Source organism: Charadrius vociferus, unplaced genomic scaffold, assembly GCF_000708025.1.
Source record: "Charadrius vociferus isolate BGI_N301 unplaced genomic scaffold, ASM70802v2 scaffold309, whole genome shotgun sequence".
Lineage (NCBI taxonomy): Eukaryota > Metazoa > Chordata > Aves > Charadriiformes > Charadriidae > Charadrius > Charadrius vociferus.
The window spans coordinates 4,231,661-4,246,617 of NW_009661370.1; the positions used below are offsets into that span (position 1 = coordinate 4,231,661).

Here is a 14,957-nt window from a genome sequence, read left to right on the forward strand (position 1 = left end):
CTAGAGGTGACATCAAAATGATTAATAGCTTACCCAACCAATAAAGCCTAATGAGATGAAATATGCAGTACCACATTGCATCATATGCCACATTTCTTTGAGATGTGTTCCCACGTGAGAAGAACAGTTCAGACGCGCCTTCTGCAAAACAGCGCTTCAGCCAAAACCAATGCCAAAAAGGACTTAGAGTCCTCTGCAGAAGGAGCACTGGAATGGGGACCGCCATTCACTTCCTCCCAACTGACCAGGGAGAGGGGGAAAAGCTCCAAATGCATTAACTATAATGAAATTCAACAATATGTCTTCTCACTACTAATACAACAAGGATACAAATTACAGAACAGTATGAAACCATGAAGATTCGTGACCCTGGAGAGATCTACTTTTAAAGTCACTCTCTAACAATACTTGTTGGTGGGCTTATATTAGTCCCACAGTTCTCTGTGTGAGGTTTTCTTAAGTGAGTATCCTTGCTTTCAGTCAAGGTTTTTATATCCTGCATTCATCATGAGCATAAATACTATAGCGCAGAGGTACAGCCACTGGTACAACTCTTCTACCTCCCCACCAGGGAAGGTCTTCCTATTTTGCAACAGATTTTTTTCCCCTCCCTGTTAGAAATGAACACTATCAGAAGGAGGCAAAGAAAGACGAGCAAACAGTGCAGCACAGCACCCAGCCCTCCTTCTCTGGGCTTCACTATACTTAGTAACGCAGAAATAATATCCTTCCTTTTATCTCCTCCCAAATCATTGTCTCTCATTCAAGCTCAATGTATCCCAAGTACAATTCCTCATGCTTTACCCAAGTGAAAAGGATCAGCACCTACATGGCTTAGGATACAGCAGTATATACCTGTTTACTGGTGGTAGATTGAGAGTCTGTCTTTCCTGAAGCAGCACCACGCAAAAAACAATGCGTACTTGGGTTTCACTGGACAATTGGGTCAGGGCACAGCAAAAACCTATCACATCTGCCTGCAAGATCTTGCATATTTTCAGCTGAGCTGTTTTGCCAATGTACATCCATTCTTCATAGACATGTGCTATTCCTGTCTCCCAATGGTCCCTAAGCCAATGAAAGATCCTAAACCAATGTTTATGAAACGAAGGTTTCCCTTGTCTCCTACGCAGATTCAAAAAAATGAATGCTTCCTGCATATTGATGTGCTAATGAACAACAGTTAAGGACTACAGTTCATAAAAAAAAAAAACAAAAAAACACCAACCAAAGCAAAAAAACACTTGAAAGTGGGATATTTTTCCGTTGGAAGGTTTTGATTTGTTAAAAGACATAATTTGTAATTTCTAAAGGATTATTCAAATTTTTACAGAATGTCTTTTTTCTCTTTAATTAAGCCCTTTCAATAATGTTTGACAATGGCACATTTTATGTGGAAACTTTGGCACATTCTGTATGGAAACTATGCTAAGGCACATGGAAAAGAAGGAGGTGATTGATGATAGCCAACACAGCTTCATTAAGGGTGAATCATGCCTCACAAATTTGGTGCCTTCTACAATAGTGTTACAGCATTTGTGGATAAGGGAAGAGCAAGTGACATCATCTACCTGGATTTGTGCAAGGCATTTCACACTGTCCCACACGACACCCTTGTCTCTAAATTGGAGAGACATGGATTTGATGGATGGACCACTTGGTGGATAAGGAACTGGTTGGATGGCCGCACTCAGAAGAGTTGCGGTCAACAGCTCGAAGTCCAAGTGGAAACCAGTGATGAGTGGCGTTCCTGAGGGGCCAGTACTGGGACCAGTGCTGTTCAACATCTTTGCCGGAGACATGGATAGTGGGATGGAGTGCACCCTCAGCAAGTTTGCCAATGACACCAACCTGCGCAGAGTGGTCAGCACGCTGGAGGGAAGGGATACCATCCAGAGGGACCTGGACAGGCTGGAAAGGTTGGCCTGTGTGAATCTCAAAGTTCAACGAGCCCAAGTGCAAAGTCCTGCACGTGGGCTGGGGCAATCCCAAGCACAAATACAGGCTCGGTGGAGAATGGATTGAGAGCAGCCCTGAGGAGAGGCATTTTGGGGTGTTGGTGGATGAGACGGTCAAGATGAGCTGGCAATATGCACTCGCAGCCCAGAGGGCCAACCATATCCTGGTCTGCATCAAAAGCAGCGTGGCCAGCAGGTTGCGGGAGGTGATTCTGACCTTCTACTCTGCTCTCATGAAACCCCACCTGGAGTACTGCATCCAGCTCTGGAGCTCCCAACACAAGAACATGGACCTGTCAGGCTGACTGCAGAGGAGGGCCACAAAGATGATCAGAGGGCTGGAACACCTCTCCTATGAAGACAGTGTGAGAGAGTTGGGGTTGCTCAGCCTGGAGAAGACAAGACTCTGTGGAGACCCTACAGCAGCCTTCCAGCACTTAAAGGGGGCCTACAGAAAAGGTGGAGAGGGACTCTTTATCAGGGAGTGTAGCAATAGGGTGAGGGGTAACAGTTTTGTACTGGAGGAGGGTAGATTTAGAATAGATATTAGGAAAAAATTTGATACTCTGAGGGTGGTGAGACACTGGAACAGGTTGCCCAGAGAAGCTGTGGATGCCCCATCCCTGGAAGTGTTCAAGGCCAGGTTGGATGGGGCTTTGAGCAACCTGGTCTAGTGGGAGGTGTCCCTGCCCATGGCAGAGGGGTTGGAACTATATGATCTTCAAGGTCCCTTCCAACTCTAACAATTCTACAATTCTGAGTTCTGCCTGAAATGACTTTCGCATTTGTCAGGGATTAGCATCTATATCACTGGTCCCTGATCTATGGGATGCACCAAATTAAAAAACATTGCCAGGAGAGATCACAGCAGTGAATACAAGAAGCAGCAGATGTGGTAACTCTACATTTGAAGGGACACCCAGCCAACGCAGCACTGCTAGAAGGCAGCTCCAGGAAATTAGGCATAAACAAGGGGGAAAGGGGCTACAATAGAGAAGTGTTGAAGAGGAGCACAAGTCAATGAGGTCCAACTGAAAAAAAAAAAAAGTTCAAAAGCCAAAGGTCTACATATTCTTGATCCTGAAATCAGAATTCAGTTGAAAAAGGTCAGCCCAAAGGATCTCTTGTGATAACTTCCAGTCCCACGTTTCTAATATTTTTGAAGTAAATTAAAGCAGTAAAAGTGAAAGCAAACTGCTTCAAATGGCCTGAAAAAAAAAATAATAGGAAATTTTGAAATTTGGCACAACTCACTTGTAATTTTCAATATTGACATTATGGAGACTTCTACAAACTGGACATTCTAATTCCTGCATAGTTTTCTTCAGGTTTCCTGGCTCTGCCCACTCCTTAAAGGATAACAATTTCCAAAAAGGGAAACATCTTTCAACAGACTATTTCTTCTCCTATAGGCTAGCCCAAAGACAGTTTTTCTTAACCACCTGACACTTTAAATCAAATTAAGATTTTTACAAGATATTTGTAGATTTAAAAATGGTTTATTTTGGTACATCCTAACATAGAAATCCCCACTGCATTTACTTTGAAGTTTTCTTCACAAAGTCCACCTTTATCCTAAACCTAGTTCAGCTACTCAGATTAATCCCTTTTTTTTTTAGTCAGATTTTTACATTAATTCTCATTTCATTTAATGCATTAACCAGAAAACTGACAGTTTTTAAGCCTAAGTGTTTCAAGTTGTAGGACTCATTTAACACACATCAATAAAATAATCAAATCATTCTGCAACTAAGTGTAAATTGTAAATCCAACAGCACAATTTGCATTTCAAAGTTATCTGTATTTATAAAACTAAAATAGTCCAGTTCTGTCAATATTCACTTTTTCAAATGTGCAAAGTGCAATTTCATTCAATACCCTGCTGTTTATTTTGTTCAGCAATTAGTTCAATTAGAAGTGCACATACTAACGAATTGCACTAAAGCTACAGAGCCTAAATAGAGCACAAAGCCTTTGGCTTGGCCAAGGAGAGCTTTGCTAACAGCTGCCATAAAACACAGCCGTTTAGCTAGCTTACTGAAAGAAATATGAACTAGAGGACAGTCCTCAAATGCAAACAGATCTGGCTGGTCTCAGTTTTATCTGGATCATCTGCCCTGAGGCATCAATTCCAACAAATTCACTGTTTTGACTGGAAAATAACATTTTTTCAGTTATTCTCAATTGCTACCTAATATCATGGGATATTATATACTATTAATTCAATATTAATTTACTAATAGTTCAAAATATTATGTAACAGTAAATACACAGCATTTTAAGTACAGACTACTTTTAGCAACAGCAGCTTGTCTCGCTGAAATCAGTACATACAACTGTGGATGGTTTCAAGCACACGAACCCTAGAGCAGGAAGCACAAAGCAAAGATAGCCAAGATGGCTTCAGGCTAGCCAGTATGAATCCTTGAAGCATGTTCACCTAGCTGTTTTCTCCAAGGAGAAAGTCCCACTTCCCAACTTCATTGCTACTACACCTAAGTTGAAACGGTATTGCATTACACCTTGCAGATTTGCTTGTGCAGGTCAGTGTCAGCAGAGTCTCATTTCCCATTAGAGACTTGCCAATAGAAGCTTTACCAATGACCCTCCTGGCAGATACTTGTTTTAAACTTACCTTGCAAATACTCTGGTCTTTTATATTCTTCACAGTCATATTTTCCTTATGATCTCCCATAATAAATCTACCTGTGGCATTATTATTGATGCTACAGTAAGCACCTAATGTACATTGCACACATTTGCCATATAATGAATCAAAATGACATATCTTCCTCCTTTCCCTCTCCATATGTTTTAATCCCAAAAGGGAGGGGTTTCTGGCATGTTGAGAACACTACATATTATACTAAGGCAGAATTGTTTATAGAAGCACATGATATGTGAAAAGATCATTTGAATGTTTGATTGTTTGCATAAGGATGACTTAAAAAGTTAAATTCATATGTATTTAATATAGTATCACGACTAGTCTGTTTTGACCATTAGTTGGTTTTCTTAATTTTTCTCTATTTAGAAAAAAAACCAAAACAAACAAACCAGAAATCACAATGCAAAGCTAAGAGGAGTCATTTAAAAATTCAAGGGTTCTGTAAGGCAACTCTCATGGTTCAAATCTCAGGTGCCTCGTTCTCTGCTGTGTTAGACCTTACACAGTCTTTTATGCTTGCATGTCCACTCAGTAGCAAGTCCTGCCAAGTTCTGCGCGTGTGCTTAAGTGACAAGCCAAATATAAAAGCTAAGGTTTTCGGTCTGAACACCTTTAAGAACTGTTTCATAGGACAGAATCACAGGATAATTCAGGTTGGAAGGGATCTACGGACATGTCTAGTTGCAAAGCAGGGTCAGCTCTGGGGTCAGACCCAGCTCAGACCTTTATCCAGTGGAGTCTTGAAACCCTCAAAGCATGCAGATGACACAAACACCCTGGCAAACCTGTTCCACCTCTTGGCCGTCCTCAAGGTGAAACAGCTTTTCCCTATATCCCATGTGAACCTCTCTTCTTTCAACTCAAGCCTGTAGTCCCTTGTCCTCCTGCCATGCACCACTGTGAAGAGCCTGGCTCCATCTTCTTGAAAACCTCCTCAGGGATGCAGTTTTGGCCAAGGCCTTCTCTGCACGTTCTTGACCTTTATTTCCTCTTTAAAAAACGGAATATATATTTTGCTATGATGAAAATTACTCCTGAAATACAAATTGGTTTACTGCAAAATTGACTTACAGCCTTCAGAATTATTCCTCCCCCACTAACCAAGCACAGTCAAGCATCACACTTTTCACCTTAGTTTTGTCTGTCGCATTGATTATAGTCTTATACCTGTAACTATAAAAGTACTCAAATAAAACAAGGCAGCATGTTTACACACTCTGTCCGTAACTACAAACTTATTGCAGTGTGGAGGTATGACAATGCACAAAATGCATGGAGACCCTGTAAGTAAAGTAGTCAAATGCCTGTTTTCTTCAACCCTTTATAGCTGCTATTTTTCATCTTACCTGACAAGATTTACCACAGTATTTAGCAACCTTGCACTGAGAGCATCTGTGCAGATGTTCATTCCTGTTTAGAAAAAAAAAAAGAAAATCAGTTATAAGTACAAACAGAGCTTCGTATTTATCCTTCTTACATAACTAGCAATTTTCAGATATTCCAAGGCAAGAAAAATATCTGAAAAACAGGAGTAGCCTAAAATGCACTATTACAGAAGAAGAAATTGTCCACGACTACGTTCAAAGCCTTATTTGCAACCCTTTACTCATGTGACTCAGCACCTCTGGGACCAATTTGAATCAACAGTTAAGATATCAAATGTGCTTTTTTTATTTGCCATATAGCTATAACCCTGAGGAGTTTGATTTGGTAGATAACATCATCATTAGAGCTGTGCAACAGAGCTAGTTAATCTACCTATTATCTGTCTTGAGTCTTGTCTTAAGGAAGCATCATTATCTGTCTTAAGCAAGACCTTGCTATGAACCTGCAGTTGTGACATCAAATTATAACAGAGTCTGAAGCTGACACGTCAGCAGAAATTTCAGTTCTGAGAAAATACTTCTGACTGGCAGACAGTGAGACCAAAATAAAAATTCACTGGGGAAGAGGGAGGTAAAAAAAAAAAAAAAAAAAACCAGTAAAAGCTAGAAACATAACAACCAGAGCTATACATCACAATCTAAAGGTTAAAGGCACCTCCTGACTCTAGTACTATTTTCTGATGCTGTCTTAGTTCACAGTTACATGAGTTAATATGACTGAAGTTTTGTAATTTTTTAGGCACTAAGGAAATATTAAATGTGAAAGCACACACAGAGCAAATCTTACATCTCAAAACATAAGTTCAAGAGATTTACTTCGGATGACTAGAAATAAGACGTAGATTTTGAGGCTTCCCCCCTTCTTTTTTTCCTGTAGAAAATCTTGAACGTGTTACATTACTCTTGTAACACTGGTGAGTTTTCACTTCAATTTCTTAATGTGCAAAGCTACTTACATGCTTTATGGCCATTCATTAGGCTGGGAAAACAGTATATACTTTTTTTGTTGTTAAAACTGAAGGCAGTATAGTTAAGTTACAGGCACAAGAATTAACTAGATTGTGTGGATGGCATAACCCTTATGACTTCCCCTCACACCTCCTCCTGAACCAAGCACAGTGCCTGACTGGGCACCACTGTTACCCTGTGAGCTGCACGCAGCCCAACACAGTTCACATACACCCGTGAAACTGTCACCATGAGCTACTCCTCAGTACCCCCTTCTCCAGCAAGGAAGGAGGTATGTGTCAGTCACGCCGCTCTCCCCCTCACAAGGCAATTTTAGTAGTTTGCTATAGTGCTTTGCATTGCTATAGTGCTTTACATTTAGATGCCTCGAATCTTATTATACAGATTAATTCTGCCTTCCAATTTAATTGGGAGATAACTAAGCATCTAACACAGCCCATTTTGAACTGAAAGGGCAACTTTAAATGACCAGATGAAGGACCTTTCTCTGCAAGATTCCAGGTACAAGGTGTGTCCTTTTCACTTCCACTCCCAACTGATGCGACTAAACCAAGGTGTAATTCTTTGTCTCTGCTGACACCAAAAGAAAACTCCTCCGCTGTCATCAGTAATCTAGATGCTGCACGCTATATACTCAGATTCCCAGCTCAACTGTTTTATGACATGAACTTTCTTTCTTCTTTTACTTATATCACTCAGTTGTCCCCAAATTCTAATTTCAATGGGTGACTTCAAAATGGTAGAACACTCTCCAAAGGCCACATCCAAAATAGACAGCACCAACGTGCTCACAAACTTCAACCTAGCACTTCTGGATGATGCATTTAGCCCAATGATTGCAGCCACAACACGAAAACAATCAGGAGTAGGGGTAGAACACCAGAAATACCATGGAGCATTCTCTAGCACAAACCATCCTCTCCATTCCCTCAAATCCCACAAGTGGAAAAGGTATTTCACTGCTATATCAAAGCATTGCTATGTTTGAATTATGAAAAATAACAGCTTATACACTATCTTGGACTTTTATAAGCATTCAGGCAGTTTAGACAGATGCATCAGTCAAAGATTAAGAGGAGCATTATGTACAGATCATTACAATCAAGTAACAATCTTTTCATTTCTATTGCATAAAAATCACTATTTTGTAGCACAATATTTCATAGGCACTCCTACTAACCACCAGGAGAAAAAATAAATTAGAAATATTTCAGATAAAAGCATATGTTTTGCTAGTGCCTTCTTTACCTTCCTACCTGCAAAGCCAGCCCTGGAGACTGAAAAAAAAATAAAAATAGCAACTGTTAGATTCCTAAACAGAAACTAAAGTCTTGTACATGCACAATAGGTTTTTGATTTTAAGGTGCAATGCCAGAGGATGATTTAGAGTTAGAACGAAGTGTGAAATCTTCATTCTGCCAGCTGCAGAGACCTGCTTCATTTCCAAGGTTGAGCAATGACATAACTTTAACCAGCATATAATAAAGGAGCACATATTTCTTATTCTAGATTAGAAAGTCACATCAGAATAATTTTGGGAAGAAATACACTTCAGTGGAATACCTACTGTACACACACGCACAAAAAAAAGAAACAGAAATGTTATATGGACATGCCCATTGATTTGGATTTCAGAAGCAGTCCAGGTATAAATACATGCTCGTAAACTACAGGTACAAATTCTTTCCCACCGAGACAAGTTTTGACAAACCTTTTAATACTAAGCAGCATGTTGTATCAAGGACATAAAAGAAGAATTTATAAGAAACCCACACCATCTTTCTAGATATTTCAAAATTAACAGAGTAGATTAAAACTCGTCTGAAGTTAGACCTTTCAAATTACTGAAAGAAGACACTACAGGAACTTTAACTTGTTTAGCTACTGCTTTATTACCTTTGAGTCTGCCAGTGAACCCTTCACATTATCGCAGGCAACGTTACTGCTAAAAGATTGCCTACGGACAAAAAAAACCCACCAACAACAAAAAAGAAAGCCAAGCAGCTAGAACTTTTGCTGTTCAGCTCCCCACACACACCGCTCCAGCCCTTGAAACGGTCACTCTGCAGCGTGCCCCTGTTGTTCTTTACAGGTCTGTTGTACGTGGCTGTACAGAATCACAGGGAGGTTACGAAGGAGCTTTTGGCCTCTTTATTTCTAGATACCTCCTTTGTATTCAATATTCTACACTCATGCTAGCAGCCTCTATCAAACTTCTCTTTGTTGTTGTATAGTATTATCTGAATGACTAAGTGCTTACCCTACTGCAGAATGACTGAGCAAAACCATTTTGAAGGCTGGCTTTTTTGTTCTAAACGCTATTCATCAAAACACAGTAATGAGTCAGGACTTTGATAACAGAGCATTTGCAACTTTAGTCCCATACACATTAAAGTACCAAAAAGTCTCAGCAGCAACAAGTAAAACACAGATTCCCAGACCAGAGTAATTATAACTTTCTGGAGCTAGAATGTAAATAAATGAATGCCCATAACTACCTGAGAAGTCTCTCCTCTAGATTTCACATTCTTCCATCAGAAGGCTAGATCCGACAATCTTAACATACTGCAAGCATACCTTGCCTTGGTATACCTCTTGGTATTTTTCCAAGAGATGCCAGGATTTACTGGAACCATTGGTGTTAAATCACCTACATATATTCATTCTTTCTTTTGTAAAACAATTAGTGGACCCGTCGCCACAAAGCACCAAACTCCTTCAGCACCCACCAAAGTTTCAATACTTTACAGGATTATTTCCTTTGTATCTTTTTTTCCCTAAGGGTTAATGATGCTGCAGTAAAAACCGCATACACACACAAAAATCTAAGGAGCATCACTCAAAACTTGGATTTTTGCCAAACTGACACTACCAGTCAGATTATTTGAATAAGGTGACTCCCTGCTGGCACCATATAATGAATGAACTATCCATTCATCTTTTGGGGTTTCTTTGAATGATAAGCAGATGCAGAATGCCTGTTACAGAGCTGAATAATAAAGCTACTGATGAAATCGTTGCTTTTTCTTCCAATACTCTCCTCCCTCTTGGACTAAAAAAAAACTCCTTGAGATTTATAGCATCTACTTATCTTGCTACATGACATTTTAAATGTAAACCAGCATGATCTAAAACACTTAATCTGAATATAAAGTATTCAAGGATAAGATTCATGTATTCATATATACAGGATTCACGTATGTTAAAACATTTTAAAAAGTGAGAAAATTTGCCTAGTTTATTCCTGTCCTTTTCAATATTTTATTAATGTTATAGACTTTATTGAAACAAATTTAAAGTCACTGTCAAATACTCCCATGCATTTCTCATTACCTATAAACATCATCTGGAGATAGTACCAAGTTACTCACAATGCATCTACTGCATCTCACCTAATGTGACCAATTTAATGGATGAGAAAATGCACAGAATTTGATCTAATGCATTCAGTAATATTTTCATCTCTGAAAAAGTTTCTGCTGCAATAGAAAAGGAAAGATGAAGCAATTGAAAACAAATTATTAGTTTTGCAATACAGCTTCAACAAGATTTTCCAAACAAGCTCTTATGAAACAGCAAGCACAAGTGAGGATCTTGGCCTGTCTTAAAAAAAATCCACAAGAATAAAATAAGCAGAGGTTGTCAGTTGTCCTCTATAGTGGTGTTACGGTCAGGTGAAGAGTCTTTACCCTGAGGAATCTGGATATTACTAAATCTTTTAATCATCGTTGTCTACAAACACCATTCATAGAATAAGCTCTTCCAATGTGTACTGAGCAGGCAAAAAAAATAAATGCAAATATATATGGGTGGGTGAGGGAAATCCCAAGGGATTGATACGGACAGGAGATTAAAACGTATGAGATAAGAAAAAAAAAAAAACAAAACAAAACAGTAAGACAGTTCAATTGGACATGGCACACACCCTCCCCAGCAAATTAACTTTTTCTTCCTTTGGCTTTTTTTAAATTTCTTTTTGTTAAAGCTAGGAAAAGACCAGAGCACTGTAAGGAAGGGCTGATGATGAGCAGTGAGGCAGCTGGGTCTATGGGAAGCTGCTCCCGAATACAAGTGTCAGCACAGGAGGCAGCCTGAAAACGCATGGCTAAAATCCTAAGCAGAACATGCCAAGTCTGAATCACAGAGTGAAGACATTGAGGAGGGTTTGCCTGGACTGTCAGGTCCTATCAGAGCCACAACCACACTCTCACAGCGTGCAAAACACGTGCCCATTTAAAAACATCACAAAATATTTCTGTTTGCCAGGAAAGGGCCTAATATAATTTAAAAAACCACAACAAAACCCAACCAAACACAATTAGACTACTTAATTTATAATGAAAATGCATCTACACTTCTCTGCTGATTGCAGGCACTTGACTTTCAGCCCTGCTCACAAGATAAGTGTCAGATATAACAGAACATTTGATTAACAGACTGCACTCAACACTCCTTCCTATGCAGTTTATTCACACTTCTGCTTCTGCCACAGCTTGCAGCTCAAAAGGGCAATCTCACACAAATCCCCTACTGCATTTTTGTTGTTGATATTTTTTTTCAGTTAATAATCCATCCTTATAATACATGTAACAAAAGAGCGGCTCTTTCAGAAGCATGTCACGTTGAACTAATTTCCTGAACAAATTCTTAGACCTTTGCAATTCAGTCAAACATGTCAAGTGCATAAAGTCTACTTGGATTTTCTCATGTGTGTGCATTGCAGACCTGTCAAAGTGAAAGCAATCAATACCCACAATAAGCAAACATGTCATTCATCATTTTACTAATATGCTTCTGTCTGCTAATAGTAAAAATAAAGATACAAATAACAACCAACCATTTTAAATTTGGTAGATCTGAGAGCAGAGGGGTTATGTTAAATGCAATTACAGCTTTCTCTCCTCACCTCTTTCCCACCTGAAGAATAACGCAGTGCAGCAGCACAGCTGGTCCCCAGCTGTTACCCCAATGCTGACCCATGTCGGCACCAGGCACTGGGGGGGGGCATCTCCAGCATACCAAAAGCCACAGTACACCTCTGGGGACAAGGACAGAAGGTGCTGGGGGTCAGGCGGTGCCAACCCCTGGGCATACACCTCTGCAACATCCCAAATCCAAGCCCCTGGCAAGCAACAACCCGCCGCAGCCAGCGAGCCGTGCCCACAGGAGGGGTCCCCAGCCCCTCTGGTGCCCTGGGTGCTGACTTGGGGCAGCTTGGCAGGCTCAGGGCTTCCCCCTTCCCCGCTGCCAGGGCCCTGGACCTGCTCTGCAACTGCGGATCAGCTGTCGGAGGAGAAGCAATCCTCCATGAGCGCCACGGGACACAGCCTCTGAAATAACAGCTGCTGGGTTTTTCTGCCCTAAGGTTATTCTGTACGCTGTTCTTGGGTTTCATGTAACCCGTTGTACTCTTGTTCGCCCAGACCCAACAGGTAAGAAGCCTTTGAAATCTAGGTCCCTAAAAAGTTGTGCAAATGCCTCCCATGTTCTCCACTTGCACACTTCATTGTGTTGAGTAAGTATATGAATTAATCTTTTTTATCCTAACACGAGCATTGGGGAGAAGCAGCTTTCTGAAAGGTAGCAAAAATAAAAAAAATATTTAGGGCTAAAAGACAGTAACTACAGCTAACCATAAATGATCAGAGTCACTTATTCAAGTGAGAAGTAAGACCGTTTATATAAGAAAAATATACCTACTTTATTTCCAAATACAATGATCATCTACTTTATACCTCAACGTACTGTAGTAGTAGTATTGCATTGTCCCGGTAGAAAAAAAAAAAAGGGGAAAAAAAAAGGAGAACACATGAATAATCAAAACACCTGGCCTGTGACAAAAGTTTAATTAAGGCATTTGTACTCGCAAGCAACCACCTACTAACACAAAAAAAAAAAAGAAATCCAGGTTTTTCAGGATGACTTCCCATAACTTAAGTCTTGGCTTCTGAAGTCTCACATGCCATGCTGAATGCCCACACTTGATACTGTTTTCTGTAATTCTTGTGACACCCAGCCATAAATTTAAGACTCTAAAACATTTCTGGGTACATTCCAGAAGGAAAAAAAAAAACAGAATTCAAATAGATGAGGGAAGAGAAAGGATCCTTCTGCTTAGAATGGGTTCTGTTCAGATTTTATAAATATTGGTGAGTTTTATTTATATATATATATTTTTTAAAGAAATCTTTATTTGGTTTTAAAATATACACCGAATAGGTAATGAACATGCTGGGTCATACAACTTCAGCTGACAGGAGGTTCTGGATCGTATTTTTTGTCTGGTTTTGTGTGTTAGGTATTATCTCCCATAATTTTTTTTCTGCATCTTGTTTTTTCTTCTGAAGAATACTTGGTCTGAAAATTCTGGAAAAAAAAATTCTAAATAAAACCTTGTTATGGTCTACAGTCATTGCTTCATTCCAGTATTGTGCTTTCTGACAATTTATGTTGGATTTTTAGCTTTTTCTTCTTTTGGAGGTCACGGGAACCAAAATCAAGGCTGCGAAAACAATAGAAAGACATCCAAAGGGTAGATTTTCACTCACTCCTAAGTAGAAGCTAGTCGTCGTGTTCATGTAGCGATAGTAGCATTGCTAAACTCTGATACAAAAGTGTTTATTTTGCAAAACTTCTTTGCACTATATCCAACACCCACAGAATGGTGCAAGATTCTTTGCTGAAACTGAAAACTTATCTAGAGGCACAAAGAGATGATTCTCCTTCAGTTGAACTGAAAAAAGACCCAGGTTAATTTTCTGGAAATAGAGCTCCTAGAAGTGCAGTATTTATTCTGAAACCAAGAACAAAAATATACACCTCTCCGTTAAGCTGGTAACTGATAAAAAGCTTCACATGCAGTGCTTTCCAATAAAATTAGTGAAGGAACTTACAAGAAGAAATATCTAAAAATATGGCACTCAAACAGGCAAGAAATTTAGTCTTACCTTTGAATTCTACTTCTTCATTCAATATTTACCTCTGATCCTAACCTATGCAAGGAAATACAAGAAAATCTCTCTACTGAAAACCAAGAAAAGACTTCAGAAGTAATTTAAGTAGCACGTGGCCCTTTAACTGAAAATTTTGTTCAAGAGCACTCAGCATCTCCCAAAACAGTACCCTTTTGTTCTAGACAACAGACTAGCTTTAGAATAAACTACCTTTTATGTTTATATATGCATATATATGTACACACACGCAGTGTATATATACACAACCCCTTATCAACATGCACAATGAATAAAACAAATGCCATCACAACAGAAATCAAGTTGTGTGAAAATACTGTAATTATGCTCCCAGCGAAACTCACAGCTATCCCCCACAGAGAGCACTGAAGCAAAAACACAGCAAAATTTGGCTCTAAGAGCACAAGGTAACTACTACAAATTGTCTCCTACCCCTAAATGCCCTGCAAAGCTACTTTGACACAATTTTCCTCAAATCAAGACCATCTCCAGTGTTTGCCTGCAGCCAGCACACCAACATGCCTCCAGCAATTTCAGGCTTAAACAGATTAATTTCAGTCACACAATTCTTTCATTCCAGCTTGGGATTTTAATCAAAGAAAAAGCTAAATGCTGAGGAAGACTAAGATTGTATTTCACAATAGGAAAAAGTCATATCTATAACTTAGAAACACGTAAAAAAGCTACATGCAATATTTTTAAACGCTCACTTCTGGACCATGTGGTTATAATCCAATGAAGCCAAGTATAACAAAACTTCCCATCTTTCACTTTTCCCTATAAAAATGATAAATGCATTGTTCATTAATCTGCTGTATGTCCAAGTATTTTTTTCTTTGACCTGTAAGTCAATGTTCCACAAAAAGAAAGCGGTTAGTCTAAAATAATCATACTGCTGTAAATATTTACATCCTGCTAGTATTACCTCCTGGATCATACGGATCTATGATTTTCAGTGAAATATAAACCCCTCTGACCCTCTCAGAGAGGAATAGCTTCATCAGCT

General features: G+C 39.4%; 1 protein-coding gene across 1 annotated transcript in view; it reads right to left on the reverse strand.

Moving 5' to 3' along the window:
• SMYD3 (SET and MYND domain containing 3) overlaps positions 1-11,960 on the reverse strand; it is a 391,913-nt gene extending 379,953 nt beyond the window's left edge. Inside the window, exons 1-3 of the mRNA XM_009893664.1 lie at positions 11,887-11,960; positions 8,877-8,937; positions 5,973-6,107 (exon numbers count right to left, since the gene is read on the reverse strand). Coding sequence (XP_009891966.1) covers positions 5,973-6,107; positions 8,877-8,937; positions 11,887-11,960 — 270 coding nt within the window. The remainder of the gene's footprint in view (positions 1-5,972; positions 6,108-8,876; positions 8,938-11,886) is intronic.
• Positions 11,961-14,957: the final 2,997 nt, after the last annotated feature.